Raw genomic sequence first — 23,171 nt, 5'->3', positions numbered from 1 at the left:
TGTGTTTTCAGTGACTGATTCCACTACCAACTGAACAGTTGTCAAAATCTCACACTTGGGTGGGACTTTGGGGCCGGGTCATATCACGGGGCTGCCCTCCAGGTCCTTCCCTGTCACAATCCTCAGTGGTGGTGGAGTGGGATGGGGGAAATCTCACCCATGGGACCTGTGGGCAAGTGGTTCTCTTCAGAGGGAACCACAGTGTGGACAGATGGCCATCTGGGACCTCTGCCAGGAGCCCGGTATCTCTAGGCCTTCTTGCAGGCGTTGAACGTGGCCTTGGGTTTCTTGCCTCCTTCCCTTTACTCATGCTCTGTCCTTCACTTGGAATGTACTCTCCACCCTGGGTCTCTGCAGTCAGCTAGTCAAATCTCCAAGGGCCAGCACACACACCGCCTCTGAGAAGCCCTCCGTCATGCCCCCTCTCTCACCTCTTCCCCATCACTTCCTTTCTCTCACTCCCACTGTTCTGCCCTACACACACTTACACACATAGACTTCTCCAACTTGATTTTTTAAAAATTGTCTTCTTTGGACCTCAGATCCCTTACCTGTAAATAAAATTCTGACATTAAGTATACATTTAATCAGATTTTACTGCCCTATATCAAGGTTAAGTCTACTGATGCATATATGAAAAGTATTGTTTCTCACTGAAAAAGAAAGCCTATTCTTTTCTTTAAGTTCTCAGAGAATTTTTTCAATTTATGAAGAATTAATCCAAAATACTTTTTGCACAGGAGAAGCTGAATGGTTAATAGATATGAGTGGATTCAGATATGTAAACTAGGTTTTCTAGTTTACTAGTATGATTTGGAGGGGGAAAAGTTCAAATACTTTACTATTTATTATAGCTAGAAAATATGATTGTCCATATCAAGTCAGTTTTTCCAAAGTTAAAAGTTTGATTCTTGTATAGGGAACAGAGAACGTTATGTGTGTTACATATGTTATTGTCAGTGTTTTCTAAAATGATTTCAGAGAGTAATGCTTTTAGGCTGATAGAATGAGGAAGGCTTCCTCAGGAAGTAAAAACCCAGCAACTACAAAGAAAAAGATTGAGGGCCTCCCTGGTGGCGCAGTGGTTGAGAGTCTGCCTGCCGATGCAGGGGATGCGGGTTCGTGCCCCGGTCTGGGAGGATCCCACATGCCGCGGAGCGGCTGGGTCCGTGAGCCATGGCCGCTGGGCCTGCGCGTCCGGAGCCTGTGCTCCGCAACGGGAGAGGCCACAACGGTGAGAGGCCCGCATACCGCAAAAAAAAAAAAAAAAGAAAAAAAAAAAAAAGAAAAAGATTGAGAGATTCAACACCTAAAAATATAAAACTTTGTATGTTTAAAAAAAAAACCCATAATGGTAAAAAGTCAGAGATGGGGAAAAATATTTTCAGCACATACAGTAGACAAACTGTTGATTATCCATGATACATAAAGTGAATAAGAAAAACCCTTGGGCAAGAAACATGAGTGGCCAGTTAATACAAGAGAAACAGATGGGGGAAAAACATGAAATGATATCAAAGTATTGAGATGCCTTTTTCCCACCCATCAGATGGACAATAATTAAAAATAATGTTCATTCTTGACAAGGGTTCAAGGTGGGCACTTTATAAAAGACTTGCTCTGTACACAAGATCTATATAGAAAGCTTTTCAAGGCAGCATTTTTTCTAGTTTGAAAACTGGAAAAAACTCAAATTTTTATCAATAAAAGAATGATTAAGTGGATGATGGTATATCTGTACTAGGTAGAAAAAGTGTGTATGCCTGTAGATATGTATGTATTGGCATAGGAAGGGGTCCAGAAAATAATAAGTGAAAAACAAACAGGAAAGCAATATGCATAGTATGATTACATTTAAGACTAAAAACAAAAACAGCTTTGTGTGTTTGTGTGTATTTATAAATGCGTACAGAAGGACAGAGGATACATCCTAAACAGTTGATTTTGGGCAGAGCAGGAGAAATTTTCACTTTTCCTCTCCATACATCTGTTTTTGAAATTTTTTACAATGAGCTTGAAATTGTGTGTTTTTTTTTAATTGAAGTGAAAATTTATATATGCTTTTTCAACCCTGTAATTCCACTTCTAAAAATAATTACTAAGGAAATAATAAGAGAGACAGTCAAAGGTTATGAATAGCATCATAATGTATTACAGCATTGTTTGTAATAGCAAAAAATTCCTAGTATCCTGTGTTGAAATGGTTACATTATAGAATATTCATTTTATAAAGCTATTTAAAGTCATGTGTGAATCTTTGCTGACTTGAGGAAGTACTTACAAGTACAGTTAACATTTAGTAAATGCTTGCTCTGTACCAGGGACCATGCTCAGTGCTTTACCTAAATTGTTTTATTTAATCTTCTGAACCGTCTTTTGCCATTCCCATTTTACAGATGGAGAAAGGGAGGCTTGGTTAGGGTAAGTAATTTGCCTGAGGGTCAGACTCCCACCAAGTTGGGAGAACTGAAGCCAAAGGCCTTGCTGATACCCAGATGCTGGATTACTTCACTGTGTTATCTTGAGTATAAAAACAGATGACAACATACATACGGTGTGACTTATTTTATAAAAATGAATCTTTCTGTGTCTTAGTTTTCTCATGGGTAAGGTGTGGGTACAATTTGATATTCTGAGGGTAATTATTTTATTTTTAAAATTGACATACACTTACATGTAATTATTTCCCCCAGATTACAGAAGTATTTGGAAATACCTAATTAGTAGAATTTGGAAATACCTAAAAAGTAGAAAATAAAAATGACTGATAAGCCTGTTATATGGAGAAAACTAGCATTAATACCCCCCAGCCCTTTTTGCCTGGTGTGTGTATAGGTATGAACATTATCGAGGTACTTAATAGTTACTGCAGAATTGGTTTCAGAAAAGTTTTTGCTAATTATGTGCCAACATAAGAGAGGGTTTGTCTGCAATAGAGGGTTTGTCTCCACATGCCCTTGACAGCATCACATGTTATATTTTAATGATGGAATTTGATGACCAATATTGTCTCATTGATTTGTTTCGTAATTCTTTGTTGTATTTAGTCAGTTGAGCTCTTTTGTTTGTTATTGGCCATTTGAACTTTTGGGTGAATTGCCTGTTCATGTACTTGGGAAGTATCTATGGAAGATGTCTTCCTAAAGTTGACCATTGAAGACCTTAAGCAAGACTATTAGAAAGTCCTTATAAGTGGAAGTTTCACTCTGCCTATTGGAATACGTTTTTCTTACAGGGATGAATTGGTGGTCTGTGGTTAAAACTTGACTTCCTAACCATTTGGAATTTGACTTTAAAGTTTGACTTTAAGGGACTTTCCTGGCAGTCCAGTGGTTAAGACTCTGCATTTCCACTGCAGGGGGCTCAGGTTCGATGCCTAGTCGGGGAGCTAACATCCTGAATGCCTCATGGCATGGCCAAAAAAACATTAAAAAAATAAAGGAAGTTTGACTTTAAAATTTAAGGAGTGATTGGTGAAATGTACACAGGCCCTCTCTTATGCAACTTCCTGAGAGTCTATAATTCTTTCAAAATAAAGTTTAAAAAAATTCAAGGAGTAGTAAAACTTTGGCTTCCTCCTGTAACTGAGTTTGACAACTCTGACTGGAAGGGCCGGTGGGAGGTGGGAGGGGGCAATATATGACAACAGACCCAAAGCCAAACAGTGGTTATGAAACTGCTTTGTTGTTGATGTTGTTTTTAATTTGGAAATAATCTCAAACTTTAAAATTGTTGTGGGAATTCCCTGGCAGTCCAGTGGTTAGGACTCCACGCTTTCACTAGGGCCTCAGTTCAATGCCTGGTTAGGGAAGTAAAATCCTGCGAGCCAAGCAGCATGGCAATCAATCAATCAATCAATCAATCAATGGTTGCAAAAATGAAAACTGAATAAGGAACACCATTTACTCTTTCTCAGATTCACCCCTTGTTAACCTTTGACCCCATGAGCTTTTGAAATGTGCTATTTTGTGACCCCAACCACTACCCTCTGCTCATCCTCCTTCTGGATTTTCAGCACGACAGTCTCCCAGGTAACAGGTACTCACTCACCTGAACAAAACTGTTTACACCCAGGTTTCAAACTTCTCAAGAACCTACAGTGGTTCTGTTTCCTAAGATTTAAATATAAATCCAGACACTTAGCCTTCAGAGTCTTTGAACAATTGATTCCCTGCCTCTAAACCCCAATATTAATCTTCCTCCCATGCTCCCCCAGTACAGCCCTTCAGCTGTAGCTAACCTAATCTTTAGCGACTCTTGTTCTGTCTTGATTGACTCGTTTCCATCTCAGTGCCTTTCCTCGCGCTGATATTTCACGTCCGCCATATTATTTTGTTCACGTTTCTTCCTCGTAAGTCACATACATGACTTTTCTGCTTAAAAAAAAATTTCCCAGACTTCTTTACTCTATAAGCACCATCTGATTTGGGCATACCTGTCCTGAGTTTTCATTACTTTAGGGTTGTTTTGTTTTGTTTTGAACTTTCATATAGATGTCATCATACGACATCCATCTGTTGTCTCCTTGAGACCCCCCCCACCCTGGCCCCCCGTGGATGGCATCGGCGTTATCTTTTATAAACCTCCGTAGGCCTCGTGTGGTTGTGCTGAAGGTATGACCTGGTTTTGAATGAGTTACTGTGAACTGTATTTGGATTTCATTACTGGAACCATCGATTATTATAGAAATCTATAAAGCAAAATTCTAATCATGTTGATGCTTTTGAACACCTTTTTCCTTCAGGGATGTGGCCCTCTTCCCAGGTGGGCCTTCCTCATGGCAGGTAAAAGGCCATGCAGTGGCTGCAGAGGGTGAAGCTGTTGTGTACTAGTAGTATAAACCTTTTCTTGTTTTCCTGGGCTGGAAGAGACTTTGAGCGGGGGTCTGGGAACCTAATAACTAATGGGAAAGGAGTTCCGAGTTTCTACCAGTCAAGGTCCAAGTACCTTGGGAGGCTTGTCTGTGCTGGTAGTAGAGTACTTTCTTTCCTTTTTCTTTTCTCTTTTTAAATGAAACTAAGCCTAGCACTAGCTCATTATTTACAATGTCAATATTGATTTTTGTTTGTGAGGTGGAGTATTAACAGATTAGAATGGCTGCTGGCAATTCTCACATGCTTCATTGACTTTAAATGAATCAAGGGATGGCTACTAAGATGTACTTGAGATTTTTAGGCTAAATCAGAACTTCCTACTGTGGTTGTTTCCGACCAGATTCACCGTTTCCTCTGCAGCATCAAGGTGGAAAAAAATGAGCCTTGAGGCCCTTCTCTACTTTTCATAAAACCAAATGCTATTAAAAACTGCACAGATAAGAGGTGTTAAGACATCCTCTGCAATACAATGCGGCTTGACTCTTTTCCGCTGCCAAGAGATGTTTTTGAATTAAGACTATTGACCGACACAGCCCATGCTAGCAGACGGTGCCCATACATCATATGTCCAAGTGCAAGCTTGTTCAGAGACAGCAAATATCTAACGGGCCAAATCTTACAAAGATGAAGAGTTTTCACAGTGATTTTGAAGGAGTAGGGACGCTCCTGAGAAATGAGGCGTGTTCCTTCCAAACCAGGCTTGCCTCTTAAGGTGCAGTATTCCTGTGCTTTCTACATCTGGAGACACGTTTAATTTTCAGTCAAAGTTGCTTGCTTCCCTCCTCTTTTTCCTTCCTTCAGCACTTCCTCTAATCTAGTATATGAGTTAGAGATTAATAATAATCATGTTGATAATAATAATGATAAGGGCCACATTACTATTTGTTCTAATGTGGAAGGACCAAGAGGAGGAGTTGCTGATAAATGAGTGGCCTGAAAGGAGCTCTTTTCTCTTTTTATGTCTCTGTAGGACCCCGAGATTGAATTGTTTCAAATACAGCTAGAGGTAGCAAGGGCAGTTATTATTAGAAAATTAGTCCAAAAAACTCACAGAAAACAAACCTATCAGATTCAGAGAGGTTATTATATCTGAGCTAATAAATGCCAACATTGAGTCTTGAAATAGCTCTTCATTTTTTTTCCCTCCCCACATGAATCTTTAGTAAAAGGCAAAATATTCATTTGATTATGAAGAGAAGCACGAGTATGGATAGCTCTTCATTTTTCATGGTACAGTCTGATTTATTGTTGATTGGTTTTTCATGGACTAATTAATGATGATAACCTTTTTGAGTGACTAGAAATAAAATAAATTTCATGGATGCTTGTTATTCTAACCCTGACTCCACTGAGGTTGATAGGTTCGTGGAGTTCATGATAGGGAGGGAAGTTGGCTACTGGCTTCCTGTTGAGGCGTTTTGTTTTTTATGAGTTCAGATTAGATGGGAGCCATTGATTTGTTCCTTATTTTTAGACTGGATAGAATAGAATCCTTCATCAATGCTGGGGAGAGAAACCCTTATTAGAGGCTTTCTCTCTCTCTTTTTTTTTTCCACTTTCAAATTATTTGATTTATTCACTTAGGACTAGGTGATATCTGAGCTTCCCTTTCCATTGGAATATTCTGTGATTGAGTTTTGTTTATTTATTTATTTTCTTACTTAAAAATTTTTTTTTTAAATTGGAGTATAATTGCTTTACAATGTTGTGTTAGTTTCTGCTGTACAATGAAGTGAATCGGCTATATGTATACATATATCCCCTCCCTCTTGGACCATCCCCCCATCCCACCCATCTAGGTCATCACAGAGCACCGAGCTGAGCTCCCTGTGCTATACAGCAGGTTCCCACTAGCTATTTATTTTACACATGGTAGTATATTTATCTCAAACCTAATCTCCCAGTTTGTCCCACCTTCCCCTCCTGTGTCCACATGTCCATTCTCTACGTCTGTGTCTCTATTCCTGCTCCTGCCCTGCAAATAGGTTCTTCTGTACCATTTTTCTAGATTACACACATATGTGTTAACATACAATATTTGTTTTTCTCTTTCTGACTTCACTCTGTATTATAGACTCTAGGTCCATCCACCTCACTACAAATAACTCAGTTTCATTTCTTTTTATGGCTGAGTAATATTCCATTGTATATATGTGCCACATCTTCTTCATCCATTCATCTGTCGATGGATCCTTAGTCCACGTCCTGGCTGTTGTAAATAGTGCTGCAATGAACATTGTGTTACATGACTCTTTTTGAATTATGGTTTTCTCAGGATATATGCCCAGTAGTGGGATTGCTGGGTTGTATGGTAGATTTATTTTTAGTTCTTTAAGGAACCTCCATACTGTTCTCCATAGTGGCTGTATCAGTTTATATTCCCACCAACAGTGCAAGAGGGTTCCCTTTTCTCCACACCCTCTCCAGCATTTATTATTATTGATGATGGCCATTCTGACTGGTGTGAGGTGATACCTCACTGTAGTTTTGATTTGCATTTCTCTAATAGTGATGTTGAGCATCTTTTCATGTGCCTCTTGGCCATCTGTATGTCTTTGTTGGTGAAATGTCTGTTTAGGTCTTCTGCCTATTTTTTAATTGGGTTGTTTGTTTTTTTGATGTTGAGCTCCATGAGCTGTTCGTATATTTTGGAGATTAATCCTTTGTCTGTTGCTTTGTTTACAAATATTTCCTCCCATTCTGAGGGTTGTCTTTTCGTCTTTATGGTTTCCTTTGCTGTGCAAAAGCTTTTAAGTTTAATTAGGTCCCAGTTGTTTATTTTTGTTTTTATTTTCATTACTCTGAAGAGGTGGGTCAAAAAAGATCTTTCTGTGGTTTATGTCAAAGAGTGTTTTTCCTGGGCTTCCCTGGTGGCGCAGTGGTTGAGAGTACACCTGCCGATGCAGGGGACACGGGTTCATGCCCCGGTCTGGGAAGATCCCACATGCCGCGGAGCGGCTGGGCCCGTGGGCCACAGCCGCTGAGCCTGCGCGTCCAGAGCCTGTGCTCTGCAACGGGAGAGGCCACAACAATGAGAGGCCCGCGTATCGCAAAAAAAAAAAAAAAAAAAAAAAAAGAGTGTTTTTCCTATGTTTTCCTCTAAGAGTTTTATAGTGTCCAGTCTTACATTTAGGCCTTTAATCCATTTGGAGTTTATTTTTGTGTATGGTGTTAGGTAGTGTTCTAATTTCATTCTTTTACATGTAGCTGTCTAGTTTTCCCAGCAGACATCTTATTGAAGAGGCTGTCTTTCTCCATTGTATATCCTTGCCTCCTTTGTCATAAATTAGGTGACCATATGTGCGTGGGTTTATCTCTGGGCTTTCTGTCCTGTACCATTGATCTATATTTCTGTTTTTGTGCTAGTACCATACTGTCTTGATTACTGTAGCTTTGTAGTATAGTTTGAAGTCGGGGAGCCTGATTCCTCCAGCTCCATTTTTCTTTCTCAAGATTTCTTTGGCAATTCGGGGTCTTTTGTGTTTCTGTACAAATTGTAAAATTTTTTGTTCTAATTCTGTGAAGAATGCCGTTGGTAGTTTGATAGGGATTGCATTGAATCTGTAGATTGCTTTGGGTAGTATAGTCATTTTCACAATATTGATTCTTCCAATCCAAGAACTTGGTATATTTTTCCATCTGTTTATGTCATCTTTGATTTCTTTCATCGCTGTTTTATAGTTTTCTGAGTACAAGCCTTTTGCCTCCTTAGGTAGGGTTATTCCTAGATATTTTATTCTTTTTGTTGTGATGGTAAATCTGATTGTTTCCTTAATTTCTCTTTCTGATTTTTCGTTGTTAGTGTATAGGAATGCCAGAGATTTCTGTGCATTAATTTTGTATCCTGCAACCTTACCAAATTCATTGATTAGTTCTAGTAGTTTTCTGGTGGCATATTTAGGTTTTTCTGCAAACAGTGACAGTTTTACTTCTTCTTTTCCAATTTGTATTCCTTTTATTTCTTTTTCTTCTCTGATTGCCGTGGCTAGGACTTCCAAAACTATGTTGAACAATAGTAGTGAGAGTGGACATCCGTGTCTTGTTCCTGATCTTAGTGGAAGTGCTTTCAGTTTTTCACCATTGAGAGTGATGTTTGGTGTGGGTTTGTCATATATGGCCTTTATTATGTTGAGATAGGTTCACTCTGTGCCCATTTACTGGAGAGTTTTTATCATAAATAGGTGTTGAGTTTTGTCAAAAGCTTTTTCTGCATCTACTGAGATGATCATATGGTTTTCATTCCTTAATTTGTTAATATGGTGTATCACGTTGATTGATTTGTGTATATTGAAGAATCCTTGCATTCCTGGGATAAATCCCACTTGTTCATCATGTATGATCTTTTTAATGTGTTGTTGGATTCTGTTTGCTAGTATTTTGTTGAGGATTTTTGCATCTATGTTCATCAGTGATGTTGGTCTGTGATTTTCTTTTTTTGTGATATCTTTGTCTGGTTTTGGTATCAGAGTGTTGGTAGCCTCATAGAACGAATTTGGGAGTGTTCCTCCCTCTGCAATTTTTTTGGAAGAGTTTGAGAAGGATAGGTGTTAGCTCTTCTCTAAATGTTTGATAGAATTCACCTGTGAAGCCATCTGGTCTTGGACTTTTGTTTGCTGGAAAAAAATTTTTTTTTCTTTTTTTTGCGGTACGCAGGCCTCTCACTGCTGTGGCCTCTCCCGTTGCAGAGCACAGGCTCCGGACGCGCAGGCTCAGCGGCCATGGCTCATGGGCCCAGCCGCTCCGCGGCATGTGGGATCCTCCCGGACCGGGGCATGAACCCATGTCCCCTGCATCGGCAGGTGGACTCTCAACCACTGTGCCACCAGGGAAGTCCCTGCTGGAAAATTTTTAATTACAGTTTCAATTTCATTACTTGTGATAGGTCTGTTTATATTTTCTAATTCTTCCTGGTTGAGTCTTGGAAAATTGTACCTTTCCAAGAATTTGTCCATTTCTTCATGGTTGTCCATTTTATTGGCATATTGTTATTTGCAGTAGTCTCTTATAATCCTTTATATTTCTGTGGTGTCAGTTGTGATTCCTCCTTTTTCATTTCTAGTTTTATTGATTTGCATCCTCTCCCTTTTTTCTTGATGAGTCTGGCTAAAGGTTTATCAATTTTGTTTATCTTCTCAAAGAACCAACTTTTAATTTTATTGATCTTTGTTACTGTTTTCTTCGTTTCTATTTCATTTATTTCTGCTCTGATCTTTATAATTTTTTTCCCTTCTACTGACTTTGGGTTTTCTTTGTTCTTCTTTCTCTGGTTGCTTTAGGTGTGAGGTTAGATTGTTTATTTGAGATTTTTCTTGTTTCTTGAGGTGAGATTGAATTGCTATAAACTTCCCCCTTAGAGCTGCCTTTGTTGTGTCCCATAGGTTTTGGGTTGTTGTGTTTTTGTTGTCATTTGTTTCTAGCTATTTTTTGATTTCCTCTTCCTTATTAGAGGCTTTCTCAATCTTAATGAGAGCTATGAACATCTTTACAAGGCATAGTAACTTTAATGGAGAGTTATAGTGAAGACTTTCATCAAGACCCATCTCCAGAACTGTTTGAGATATGCTGCTTCCTTGAAACATAACTGACTGAGGCTAAGGTTTGGAGAGAGTTTGGCTCTAAATAGCTTCCCCCCACCCCCCAAAAGTATGGGAGCGTAAATGAATACATTTGCATTTACAGTATTGTCTTAGAATATGACCACATGGTGCTATAAACACTAAACAACAGTGTGAGCTTTTTGAATAGAATTGTTTTAGTCAGCATGATAAGTAGTTCAAAATATTACATTATTTCATTCTAAAGTTTTGAATGGTGAAAATTTTTTTTTTTTTTTTTTTTTTTGCGGTACGCGGGCCTCTCACTGTTGTGGCCTCTCCCGTTGCGGAGCACAGGCTCTGGACATACAGGCTCAGCGGCCATGGCTCACGGGCCCAGCCGCTCCATGGCATGTGGGATCTTCCCGGACCGGGGCACAAACCCGTGTCCCCTGCATCGGCAGGCGGACTCTTAACCACTGCGCCACCAGGGAAGCCCGTGAAAAATTTTTTTAATTTTATTTTTAATTAAGGTAAAGTATACATAACATAAAATTTACCATCCGGTTTTTAAGCATGCAACTCAGTAGTGTTAAGTATATTCACATTGTTCTGCAACCGATCTACAGACCTTTTTCATCATACAAAACTCTATCTCCATTAAAAAGCAACTCCCTATTTTCTACTACCCCCAGCCCCTGGTAACTGCCATCCTACTTTCTGTTTATTTGAATTTGACTACTTTAGCTAGCTCACATAAGTGGAATCATACAGTATTCATTTTTTTGTGTGACTGGCTTACTTCACTTAGCTTAATGTCCTCGAAGCTCTCAGGTCTAAGTGAGGGCTGTTTTGCTTCTGGTTCATCTACTACCAGGTAGATAGATGTAGCCCTTTGGCATTCCATCTCATTGTGGAACAGTCTCCAGTTAACGGCTCCACCTCAGCCAGCCCTGAACTTTGATTTCTGCTCAGGAGATCGACAAAATGAAGGTTCCAATTTGCCAGAATCATCCAGTGTTTTGAGGTCAAGAGCGGCTTCTGTAGGGCTTATCCCTCTGGGGTTCTTAATTCCTTTTGGCCTGGTGGTTCCTTACTCAGTTGTTGAAGCTTCAGTGCTTTTCAGATTTTTTAAAAAATATGGATTTCATTGTTAGTTGTTTTCAGCAGAGTGGTGGACCTGATGATGGAGCCTGTATTCCCAGACACCAGACCTCTGGCTTCAGTTTGTCAACGTTGCCTCTGCCACCCCCATGCATTCTGAGGCTGGACGGGGTTAATCTTTAGCACCACTTTGCTCATGACCAAATCAGACTTTTTTTTTTTTTGCGGTACGTGGGCCTCTAACTGTTGTGGCCTCTACCGTTGCGGAGCACAGGCTCTGGACGTGCAGGCTCAGCGGCCATGGCGCACGGGCCCAGCCACTCCGCGGCACGTGGGATCTTCCCGGACCGGGGCACGAACCCATGTCCCCTGCATCAGCAGGCGGACTCTCAACCACTGCGCCACCAGGGAAGCCCCAAATCAGACTTCTGTTTAAACATATCTCTGGCAGAAAATCATCCTATATGACAATGTGAGCTATAGGCCCTCCCCTCACAAGACTCAAAATCAGTGTTAAAACCCACGGTCTTGTGCTGGTGGCTTTGGAAGAAGGAGACCTGATGGGTGAGAAATGACCTTTTTTGACATTTCAATTCCTGAGGGCTTCAGATAAGGTTGTCCCTTTTTTTTTTTTGAGCCTGGTTATAATTGAATTGAGATAGCAAAGGGCAGGAGGCTACTTTTTTATGATGCTAGCTTGACAGATGGATAACAAATTCTTATTTCCCAATCCTGCTAATCACATGCTAGCTGTCGAGAACTGAGCTTTTAGTTCCTGGTAGAGCTGTTCATGCCAGAGCACGGAAGGCAGGTACCAAGGCCAGGACAAGCAATCATAATGAGTGTCCATGACATTCTTGAGGAGGCAGATTGCTGTGGTGGCAAAGACATCAGGACATGAGTGTCAAAAGCCTGTGTCTTGGGCTTCCCTGGTGGCACAGTGGTTGAGAGTCCGCCTGCCAATGCAGGGGACATGGGTTCGTGCCCTGGTCCGGGAAGATCCCACATGCCGCGGAGCGGCTGGGCCCGTGAGCCATGACCGCTGAGCCTGCGCGTCAGGAGCCTGTGCTCCGCAACGGTAGAGGCCACAGCAGTGAGAGGCCCGCGTACTGCAAAAAAAAAAAAGCCCGTGTCTAACCGTCTCCCCGTCCCCTCCTCATTCAGTGCTGTGTCCTTGGACCAACCACGTAAAGTTCCTGGACAACAGTCAGGTGCTTTTCCTCTTGATCTTGGCTGTCCTGCAGTGCTGTGACTGTGGGATGGTCGGTTTTACAGGCCCCAGCCACCAGCCATTGAAGGATGGAGAGGAGGAGGCTTGGAGGACTCCCCCGGAGGAGGAAGGAGTGGCCACTTGATGGTTTGTCTAGAACCCAAACCAGGGACTCGAGTTCCAGGACACACAGTTATCCAGCAGTTTGGGTCCTAGAAGCAGTCTTTGTTTATCTGGTCTAACCCCCTCATTTGCAGATAAGCAAACAGAGCCCTAAGATTTTCTTATATTTAAAAAGTAGTAGTGCTGCTCTAGCCTCACATGGCATGTTTTAGTACAAAACTAGTGAGGTGGAGCTAAACTTTGGTCAGCATGGATTTGAGGGAGGTTACTCTAAACCTCTGAAGCCACTGCCTGAGCCCTGGAGAAAGACATTAGCCATGGTGAGCCAGACTACGTACTCCAGCTGTTTGCCTGGCACCTAGCTCTCTATGGGGCCCAGCTCAGGCCCAATTGGCTGACACAGACCTCTGCGGTCAGGCCACTCAAGATGGCTGTTCTCTTGCTCTCTGTACATCCCCAGCCCGACCTGCGCCTGCTTCACACACACTCTACTCACATGACTGACCTTCCTGCATGCTTGCCCCAGGCCCCAGTTAGTGATTGTTCTTATGAAAAGGGCGGTGAGGGGCACGCCCACTGCTAGTTTCCCTGGTAACCAATGAGCAAACCTGACATAAGTTCCCCCTATAACTGGCTGTCTCCCGTTCCCCCTGTGAGTGAAGACTGTTGCCATGTCCTGCCCACCGTCCACCACCCAGGTGGGGTGTCGCTTCAGAACCTTGCTTCAGATAGATAAGCTTCCCCATCGTTAAACCATTGATGTCTCCGTAGCTGCCTCCAGGGTCTTTCTTCTGTCTTGAAGCTGGGTGAGCACAGGGCTGAAGGCCTGCAGGGTGCAGCCCAACAAGACCTGAAGACAGTCTAGTCAGAGATCAGCAGAGGTCCCTTTAACCGGCAAGCCAGGGGGCCCGACTATGTGTTGGAGGTTTGGGCAGATCGGCCCCTGATGGCCCTTCCTGGGCAGGTGCCAGCGCACTGTTCTCCAGGACCCAGGCTGCTGAGACCACAGGCTCCTGGACACACTGCTGTTTGGCCCTGTGGCCCTTGACTGGGCCTGACTCTGCCTGTGGACCCCCAGGCCATCCCACCCTCAACTATAAAAGAGCCTCTCCACTCTTGCCTTGCTCCTCAGAGGACCGACTCACACTGTTCAGCCCCCCAGTCATGCTCTCTGTATGTGCACCTGTGCCCACAGTCACTTTTACTACCAGTGAAGCAGCCTCAGAGCAGCAGAGCCTTTCAGATCATCCTTAATGTTATTAAAGCAATTTAAATAAAGCTGATTTTTCAGCCTATTGAGGATTATCAAATACCAGACTTTTAAAATTACCTCTGTAATTTTCTTTTAAAATTACCCTTATAAAAGCAGGTGACAGTAAAATGAAATATGTGTGTTGCGCTTGGTATTTTTCTTCTCACTAAGCCAACAAACCTGTTGGCTTTGAGATAACAGGGAAGGATTGTCCTGGACCCGAGGCTGTGTCTTTCTAGCTTGCCGCCAGCTCCTGGATTTAAATTGCTTTGTCTGATTGATAGAGATCATTCCCTTTTCTTGGATCCAATGGGGATAGGAGAGCCTGAGGGTCATGAATGAGCTTGGGCAAAACTCTGTTGAAAAATTTTTATGAAAGTAATTTCTCTCAAGTGTTGATACTGAAAATGTGTTGTTTCAGATGTGTCCTTGTTGTGACTGGGCCCTTGAACTGTAATTCTTGTCATCGCTGGGTTATTTCCTGTTTCTAGGAAATAGTTTTTCTTGCTCACCCGCCCCAGGTCCCCCCCACCCACCATCCCCTCAACACACACACAGGTTTACCTTTTCTCTTGTTGGTAGTATCAGTTGCTAGCATTTTGAACATGAGTATTTGGTGGAAGACTTAACTATAGGAGTTTTTCAAATTAAAGAAACAAGCAAGGGACTTCCCTGGTGGTCCAGTGGCTAAGACTCTGCACTCCCAATGCAGGGGGCCCAGGTTCGAGCCCTGGTCAGGGAACTAGGTCCCACATGCCGCAACTAAAGATCCCACATGCTGCTACGAAGATCCTGCGTGCCACAACTAAGACCCGGCACAGCCAAATAAATAAATAAGTAAGTAAGTAAGTAAGTAAGTAAGTATTTTTAAAAAGAAAAGAAAAAAAAGAAACAAGCAAGCAACATAATGTTGATTGTCTATGGCAGACTACTTGTGTGAGTATATCAGATTGGGTTGTGTACCATCACCTGTAAACATAAACGTAGGGCTTTAGATTTGGAAAGGACTCTTGGTGCCTCATTTAACAGATGAAGATTCTGAGACCCGTAGAGGTCTTGGCTTGTTCAAGGTCCCACAGAATCAGCTAGAAAAGGAGCAAGTATCAGAAGCCCTATTTCCTGGTCCCAAGGCTGCTCTTTCCTCTCTCGCATGATGCCTCTCTTGTACTGGTGGTCTCCCCCGGCTCTCCAATACCCACCCTCCATCCTGGACAGGGAGAATAGACCCATGTGTCAGGACACACCATGCCTGTACTCATCTTCATGCCTTTGTCCCTTCTTTCTAATCACACCCATTTAGCCACAACCTACCCCTCAGTTTAAAAGAGTGAGCGGGTGTCCTACCGTCCACCCTGCTCTCACCCTCCTCAGAATGCCTGAAGGTCACTCCTCAAGTGCGTTTTAGCTCCTTTGATGGGGTTTCTTTCCAGATTGTGTTCATTTCCCTCTTGTAGGACCTGTCATGATGCCTTGTTCCCAATAAATGGGCCGTAAGTGAATAGGGGGAGATGTATCGCACTGGGTGTCACAGGGTGCGCTTGGCTTCTTTTGTTTTTCTGCCCAGCTTTTCAGGTGTGTTTTCTCTCCAGCAACTAAGCTCCTGAAGGGCAGAAAGCATAGCCTCCATGTCTCTCGCCCTAGCTCTTAGCAGAGTTCTCAGTTGGTGGTGGGTTGCAGCATTGAGACTTCATTTTCCTGCCCTTTGATTCTTGGATTCAGTTTAAAATACAAGTTTGCTTTATCTTGAAGCCTCAGAAAATGGCCATGTCTTCATGGCTGCCTAAATACTCTGGCCTTAGGGTACCTACCATTTGGGGAATAAAGAAGCCGGCAGATCACAGCAGTTAGTTTGCCGATTTCCCTTACCACCCTTGGATACTTTGCTCCATATATGCAGTGGCAAGATATATGAGAATTGGCGGGAGACGCAAAAGAATTGTTAGGATTGCTGTGAAAATTGCAATGAAAGCAGTAACCCTCCAGAATTAGCTTTTTATAGCTGGAAAACCACTGGTGAAATTTTTATTCCAAGATCCTCAAAATCGCCAGGATGCTGCATTTTATCCTGTTGGACTTCTGAAGTAATACTGGTAGCAACTGTTGTGTTCAAGCCTTGCAGTACAGAATTCCTGATAGAAATGAGCCAGTTAAGAGGGAGGAAACGATGAGTTAGCTGTTGTGAAGGAAAACAGATTGTACGGGGTTTATAACACTCGTTTGTAGTTTGCTCATAAAAGAGAATGCCAAACTGGAATTTATCTGATGAAAAGTAAACCATTACACCTGCTCAAGTGAAAACAGCGGCCATCTGCCAAGTAAAAGCATAATCACCATTTAGAAGTGAGCTTCATCTGCATTCCTGTCCACACACGACAGCGTGTCCCGTGGAGAAACCGCTTTCTGACTTCTGGTTTTCTCGCTGTTTTCACAGAGCCTGAGCCCTTGTGAAGCCGGCGATGACAAGTCTGAATGGTCGCCATGCCGAAAAAACCATTGACATGCCAAAACCGTCAGCCCCCAGAGTACACGTGCAGAGGTCCGTGTCCCGAGACACTATCGCCATCCACTTCTTGGCATCCGGGGAGGAGGAGGAGGAAGAGGAGGAGGAGTTCAGGGAGTACCTGGAGGAGGGGCTGGACGACCAAAGCATTGTAACGGGGCTCGAAGCCAAGGAAGACCTCTATCTTGAGCCCCGTGGTGGCCATGACCCCTCTGGCCCTGGCGCCCAGCTCATCCTGGCAGATGGACTGTCCGTGTCCCCTGCCATCTTGCCCGTCTCTGAGAACACCGCAAAGCTGCTGGAACCCCCTCCTGCAGCAGCACAAGTATTAAGCACGGTGCCATTGGCTCTGTCCCCGGGCTCGTCTTCGTCGGGGCCCTTAGCTAGCTCTCCCAGCGTGTCGTCCCTTTCTGAGCAGAAAACCAGTTCTTCCTCCCCGCTGTCCTCGCCTTCCAGGTCTCCCATCCTCCCATCCAGTGCCTCGTCCTCCACCCTTTCCAGCGCAAAGCCCTTCATGAGCCTCGTGAAGTCCCTGTCGACCGAGGTGGAGCCAAAAGAATCCCCCCACCCCGCACGGCACCGGCACTTGATGAAGACGTTAGTCAAGTCTCTGTCCACCGACACCTCCAGGCAGGAGTCAGATAACGTGTCGTACAAGCCACCCGACTCCAAGCTGAATTTGCACCTGTTCAAGCAGTTCACGCAGCCACGAAACACAGGTGGAGATTCCAAAACCGCACCCTCTTCCCCTCTGACGTCGCCTTCCGATACACGCTCCTTTTTTAAAGTGCCCGAAATGGAGGCGAAAATCGAAGACACTAAGCGACGCCTCTCCGAAGTCATATATGACCCTTTTCAGCTTTTTAGTAAAATTATAGGGGAAGAAAGTGGCAGCCATAGGCCCAAAGCCTTGTCTTCCAGTGCTTCAGAGCTCTCCAACCTGTGCAGCCTGAACGGTCACTTGGAAAGCAATAACAACTACAGCATCAAGGAGGAGGAGTGTGACCCCGAGGGAGGCGTCCCCGGGGGTGACCATCCCCAGTCCTCCGAGGACCCCGCGAGAGAGGCACAACCGAAGAGTTCTCAGGGCAGCAGTCTGAAGGAGGTAGGCCTGAAGACCAGCGCTCTGGCTCTTGAGAGGTGCTCTCTGTCTGCCTTGGTGAGCAAAGAAGACGAAGAGTTTTGCGAACTGTACACTGAGGACTTTGATCTGGAAGCGGAAGGAGACAGTAAAGTTGAGAGGCTCTCAGAAGTCCCTCTCAAGCCAGAGGTGCTGGCGGACGATGGCACGGCTCTGGACAGTGACCACGAGGTGGACTCGGCCATGCAGCACCCCGAATTGCCCGTGAAGATGCTGGGCTTCTTTGTCATGTGCGTCTATGCGTACCTCATCCTCCCCCTCCCCCAGTACGTGAGTGGACTCTTTCTGGGCATTGGCCTTGGATTCATGACTGCAGTTTGCGTGATTTGGTTTTTTACACCACCAAGTGCTCCTAAATATCACAGATTACATAAAAATCTACAACACTGGAACCCGAGGTCTCTGGATATCAAAGAACCTGAGATACTGAAGGTAAGCCTCTCCGCAGTAGCCGGCTGGCATCCAGCCTCATTTTAGATCTGACTTTATTCTTTTAGTTCATTGTCACAGGTTTTTGCCCACGCAGTGTTTTTAAGACTTTGGGATCTGTTCATTCTCCAGGCACCCAAGAGACTTGTTTGGTAAACCTCATTCTAGTTCAGGTTTTGCCAGTTCACCATGTGGTTTTTCAAGGCTCTCCATGGCTCTGGAGAGTAGCGTTTCCATCCAGTTTCCATTCCGGTCTCTCTCTGTAAATTTGCCAGGGATTTGCTACTTGCTCAGGATTCGTTATAGCTGAGTCTGTTAGGATTAAATATTCTTGAGACCTTGGAGCAGGGTTAAATACTCCTGGAATGCAAGAGAAGGGACGGAGGAAGAGAAGGCAGACTAACGTCAGGGGTGGGCCACTGCTGGCACTACTCTTTGCTCTGTGCACAGTGGGGTCTGGGCTCGAGAAGGAGGCATCACCTTCCCGTGCACGTCAGATCTCAGGATTCGGGCCTCCTGAGGGGCGCCCGAGGCAAACCACTAGGGTGCAGAAAGCAACTACTAGAACTTCCATTTTGTTTATTTCTGCATATTTAAAAAGTTTCTGGTTGTTGTGTGTTTCACAGTATATACCATATAGAAGTACAGCTGTAGCTTGTATAGGTTATAAGTCATAGGCACATACACACTTCTTTGTATATATATTTTTTAATTTTGGTAAAATACACCTAACAGAATTTACCATCTTAACCATTTTTAAGTGTACAGTTCAGCGGTACTATACTTAATATTCATTCACATTGTTGTACAGCCACCACTACCATCCAGCTTGTAAAACTGAAACTCTAAACCCGTTAAACAGTAACTCCCTATTTTCCGCTCTGCCTAGCTCCTGGTAACCACCGTTTTATTTTCTGGGGTTTTTTTTATTTTGAATACTCGAAGTATGTCATATTAGTGGAATCACACAGTATTTGTCTTTTTGTGACTGTCTTGTTTCGCTTGGAATAATGTCCACAAGGTTCTTACCTGTTGTAGCATATTGCAGAATTTTGTTCCTTTTTAAAGGCTGAATAATATTCCATTGTATGTCTATACTTACTACATTTTGCTTGTCCATTCATCTGTTGGTGGACACTGGGTTGTTTCCGCATTTTTGCTATTGTGAGTAATGCTGCTATGAACGTGGGTGTATAAACAGGTTTTCAAGACCCTGCTTTCAATTCTTTGGGGTATGTACCCAGAAGTGAAATTGATGGATCATATGGTAATTTAATTTTGATATTTTGAGGAACTGCCATACTATTTTCCACCGTGGATGTACCATTTTACATTCCCACCAATAGTGTACGAGGATTCCAGTTTCTCCACATCCTTGCCAACACTTGTTATTTTCTGTTTTTTTGATAATTTTTTTATAATTCAAAGCTTGTTTGGTTTCTCTGTTAATAGGTTTGTCCTCCTCTCTGTCTAAATGAGTGCTCAAAAAATGGCACCATGATCTCTATTTATTACAACACAAAAACGAAAACAAAAACCCCACAACAAAACAAGGGGAAGAACTCTCAGGGTCCAAAATACTGTTTGTCTTGTTTTGTTTTTTAATTTCATAACCTTTTTTCCTTATTTAAAAAAAAAGCACTATCAATGTTTAAAAAAACCACAGAAAACCCAAAGGAAATAGATATTCTTTATCACACTAGTGGGAAGGAATTATAGTTAATATATAATATATACATATATGTACATATATATTTGGTATATATCCTTGTTTTTTCCTACATTTCTGCATGTATGAGTACACATATCACACACATTCACACCCATGCACTCTTTTTGTTTTGATTTAATGGGATCATGTACAGGCGTATCTCAGAGATATTGCAGGTTTGGTTCCAGAGCACCACAATAAAGCAAAATATTGCAGTAAGGGAGTCACACGAATTTTTGGTTTCCCAGTGCGTATAAAAGTTATGTTTACACTATACTGTCCTCTGTTAAGTGTGCAATAGCATTCTGTCTAAAAAAACAGTATATGTATCTTAATTTAAAAATACTTCATTGCTACACAATATTATAAATAAACTATACTTCAATAAAATAAATTTTTTTAAAAGTTATTGCTAAAAAATGTTAACCATCACCTGACAATGCCGGGTTGCCACAGACCTTCAATTTGCAAGAAATACAACATCAATGAAGCTTAGTAAAGCAAAGCACAATAAAATGAGGTATGCCTGTGTTTTGCAGTTCAATTTTTTTTTTTCCCTTTCACATGGCAATATGTTATGAGACTGTTTCTTTTTTAAGAGAAGCTGGTGCTGAATCTTGAGGCTATGGCACATTAAGCTTAGCATTAATATAAGAAGTGGAGCAAAAGTGACTCATTATGCATGGTTGCTAAACTTTTTTGATAGGGTGGTGCCGTGACTACCTGAATTACATGCCCTCTAAGGAAGTTAGCGCTAACTTTAGCAAAGAAAAATGGTACTTACATTAACTCAGTGCCTAATGACTGACTGCAGTATTCAGTTTAAACTAGTTTGAGCTCTTAATTGTCTTGGGAAGATTTTACTTTTAATCCAGTCAATCTTTAATGCTGAGTCCAGTTTACTAAGTAATCTACTGATTAATCAGGAACTTACTACCTACACAGAGGATGACAAAGTTATAGCACAGTGTGGTTGTTTTGATCTGATCATTGAAACAGTAAAGGCAGCACTACGATGCTGAGCACCAACAGAGGGCTGAGCGTTGGGTATATTATCTCATTTAATCCTCATCACAGCCCTTTTCAGTTAAGTTGTGTGCTCATGAGGACATGAAGGCACAGAGAGGGAAGTTACTTGCCCAAGGTCACGTAGCTAGTGAATAGGGGAGCCATGCAGGACTGACTCTTTTTCCTTCCTTCCTTTCTTTCTTTCTTTCTTTCTTTCTTTTTCTTTCTTTCTTTCTTTCTTTTCTTTAAGGAAGGTGTTTCGCCCTTGATGCCTGGGATAAATGTTTTTTTGTTTGTTTCTTTTTTTAATAAATTTATTTATCTTTGGCTGGTTTGGGTCTTCGTTGCTGCACGTGGGCTTTTCCCTAGTCGCGGTGAGTGGGGGGCTGCTCTTCATTGTGGTACGTAGGCTTCTCATTGCGGTGGCTTCTCTTGTTGTGGAGCATGGGGTCTAGGCGCATGGGCTTCAGTAGTTGTGGCATGCGGGCTCAGTAGTTGTGGCTCACGGGCTCTAGAGCGCAGGTTCAGTAGTTGTGGCTCACGGGCTTAGTTGCTCCACGGCATTTGGGATCTTCCCGGACGAGGGCTCGAACCCATGTCTCCTGCATTGGCAGGTGGATTCTTAACCACTGCACCATCAGGGAAGTCCCGGGCCTTGGTTTCTGTATAAAACGGTTCTGTGAACCTGTTTCTGGGGGGAGTTGAAAGAGTCACTTTTTGAATGTGGCTTGATTCCAGGGATTCGTCAGCTGGTTTGAGTTATTTTCTGTGCATCTGATGCTATTTAGTTGGTTTTTTATAAGGGTTATGATGCAATTCTTGAGGGCAGGTATGGAAAAAAAATTTAAACATTCACTGATATAGGAGGCTGTAAAACCTCACTCTGTGATAAAACTCTCTAGTACAGAGGCCTAGCCTCTTGATCCTGCATACTTCCTGCCCTAAGTAGACTACATCTGGAAGCCCATAAACCAGTCAGGCGGGGAGCTTGGTGCTCGGGACTGTTTTAAACCTCTGAACCATATAAGTTCTCATCGATGGGCCCAGGCAGTCCTTGCAGCCTGGACTGAGAGTCTGGTTCCTTTATTGGCTTCATAAACAATTCAAGAAGCGTTGCAGGTTTTTTTTTTTTTTTTTGATGTGCCTTCACATGACAAGGAAAGGGGGGAGAAAAGTAAAGCTTTTCTGTACTGTATCCAGGTGATTTTATTATTCCATCCATACTGCAGACATTTGTGTTTACAAATGACACTGCAGCAGTGATGAGTGTGTGGGCTGGTGAGCCAAAAAGACTACTTTGCAGCCAAGTAGTAACTCTTCTCAAAGACTGCTGTGGGGGTGGTTATTAGGCCTCATGGTATCCTACCACTTCCCCACTAACCCCACCAATCAGCAGCTCTACTGTCTGGAATAGAAGCTGTCAAAGCCTCTGTGAGGCCAAAGAGCTGTCACAAAGTCCACAGAATAACTCTCAGAACCTTCTCCAAAGCCTGCTTGTTCTTAATGATGGGAATTCATAGCTAATACGAAGCAGCAATTAGGAGAAAGATGTTGCCACCTGCATTCATAATGTGACATGTGAATGCATGAAAGCCGGGGGAAGACCAGAATGTTAGGAGAAGCTAATGGGACTTACAGCATGGGGGTCTGGGTAAGTTAGCTCCTGGCAGGGCCTTGTGTGTGCCACTGAGTCCAAGGGCGGCATTGTGAGCAACACCCCTAGGTGGTAACCTTCCGGGGGTTTTACTTTGGGTGACTAGCTATACCCTGAACTAGGGACCCTGGGAAGGAATGGGAGAATGAGGCATTTAGAGTCAGCATATTGCACTTGGGATGTTTGCCTTGCTGAGTGTTCTTAAGCAAGTTGGATGCTCTTTCTTTTCCAAGAATGTACTTGTCACATGACCAGGAGTATACAGTCAGTCTCCATATCCTCAGGTTCCCTGTCCCCGTACTCAACCAGCTGCGGATGAAAAATATTTGGAAAAAAATTCCAGAAAGTTTCAAAAAGCAAAACTTGAATTTGCTGCATGCTGGCAACTATTTGCATAGCGTTTACATTGTATTTACAACCATTTACATAACATTTACACTGTCTTAGGTGTTATAAGTAATCTAGACATGATTTAAAGTATATGGGGTGGAGGCACTTCGCTGGTCCAGTGGGTAGACTGCATGCTGTCAATGCAGGGGGCCCGGGTTTGCTCCCTAGTTGGGGAACTAGATCCCGCATGCATGCTGCAACTAAGCCCGCATGCTGCAACGAAGATCCTGCATGCCGCAAC

General features: G+C 42.9%; 2 protein-coding genes across 2 annotated transcripts in view; both read left to right on the top strand.

Annotated features, from left to right (window-relative positions):
• The window catches only part of POLG2 (DNA polymerase gamma 2, accessory subunit), a 209,842-nt gene extending 203,933 nt beyond the window's left edge, over positions 1-5,909 (top strand). Inside the window, exon 8 of the mRNA XM_082604314.1 lies at positions 5,894-5,909. The gene's annotated coding sequence lies outside the window, so the exon portion shown is untranslated. The remainder of the gene's footprint in view (positions 1-5,893) is intronic.
• Positions 1-23,171, top strand: part of TEX2 (testis expressed 2) — a 110,880-nt gene that overhangs the window by 33,333 nt on the left and 54,376 nt on the right. The window contains exon 2 of the mRNA XM_082604288.1: positions 16,529-18,170. Coding sequence (XP_082460414.1) covers positions 16,554-18,170 — 1,617 coding nt within the window. The 5' untranslated portion in view covers positions 16,529-16,553. The remainder of the gene's footprint in view (positions 1-16,528; positions 18,171-23,171) is intronic.

The sequence above is a fragment of the Mesoplodon mirus genome, assembly GCF_964341445.2.
Source record: "Mesoplodon mirus genome assembly, chromosome: 18".
Taxonomy (NCBI): domain Eukaryota; kingdom Metazoa; phylum Chordata; class Mammalia; order Artiodactyla; family Ziphiidae; genus Mesoplodon; species Mesoplodon mirus.
The sequence above is the reverse complement of the archived record's forward strand: the minus strand, read 5'-3'. Positions and strand labels throughout refer to the sequence as shown.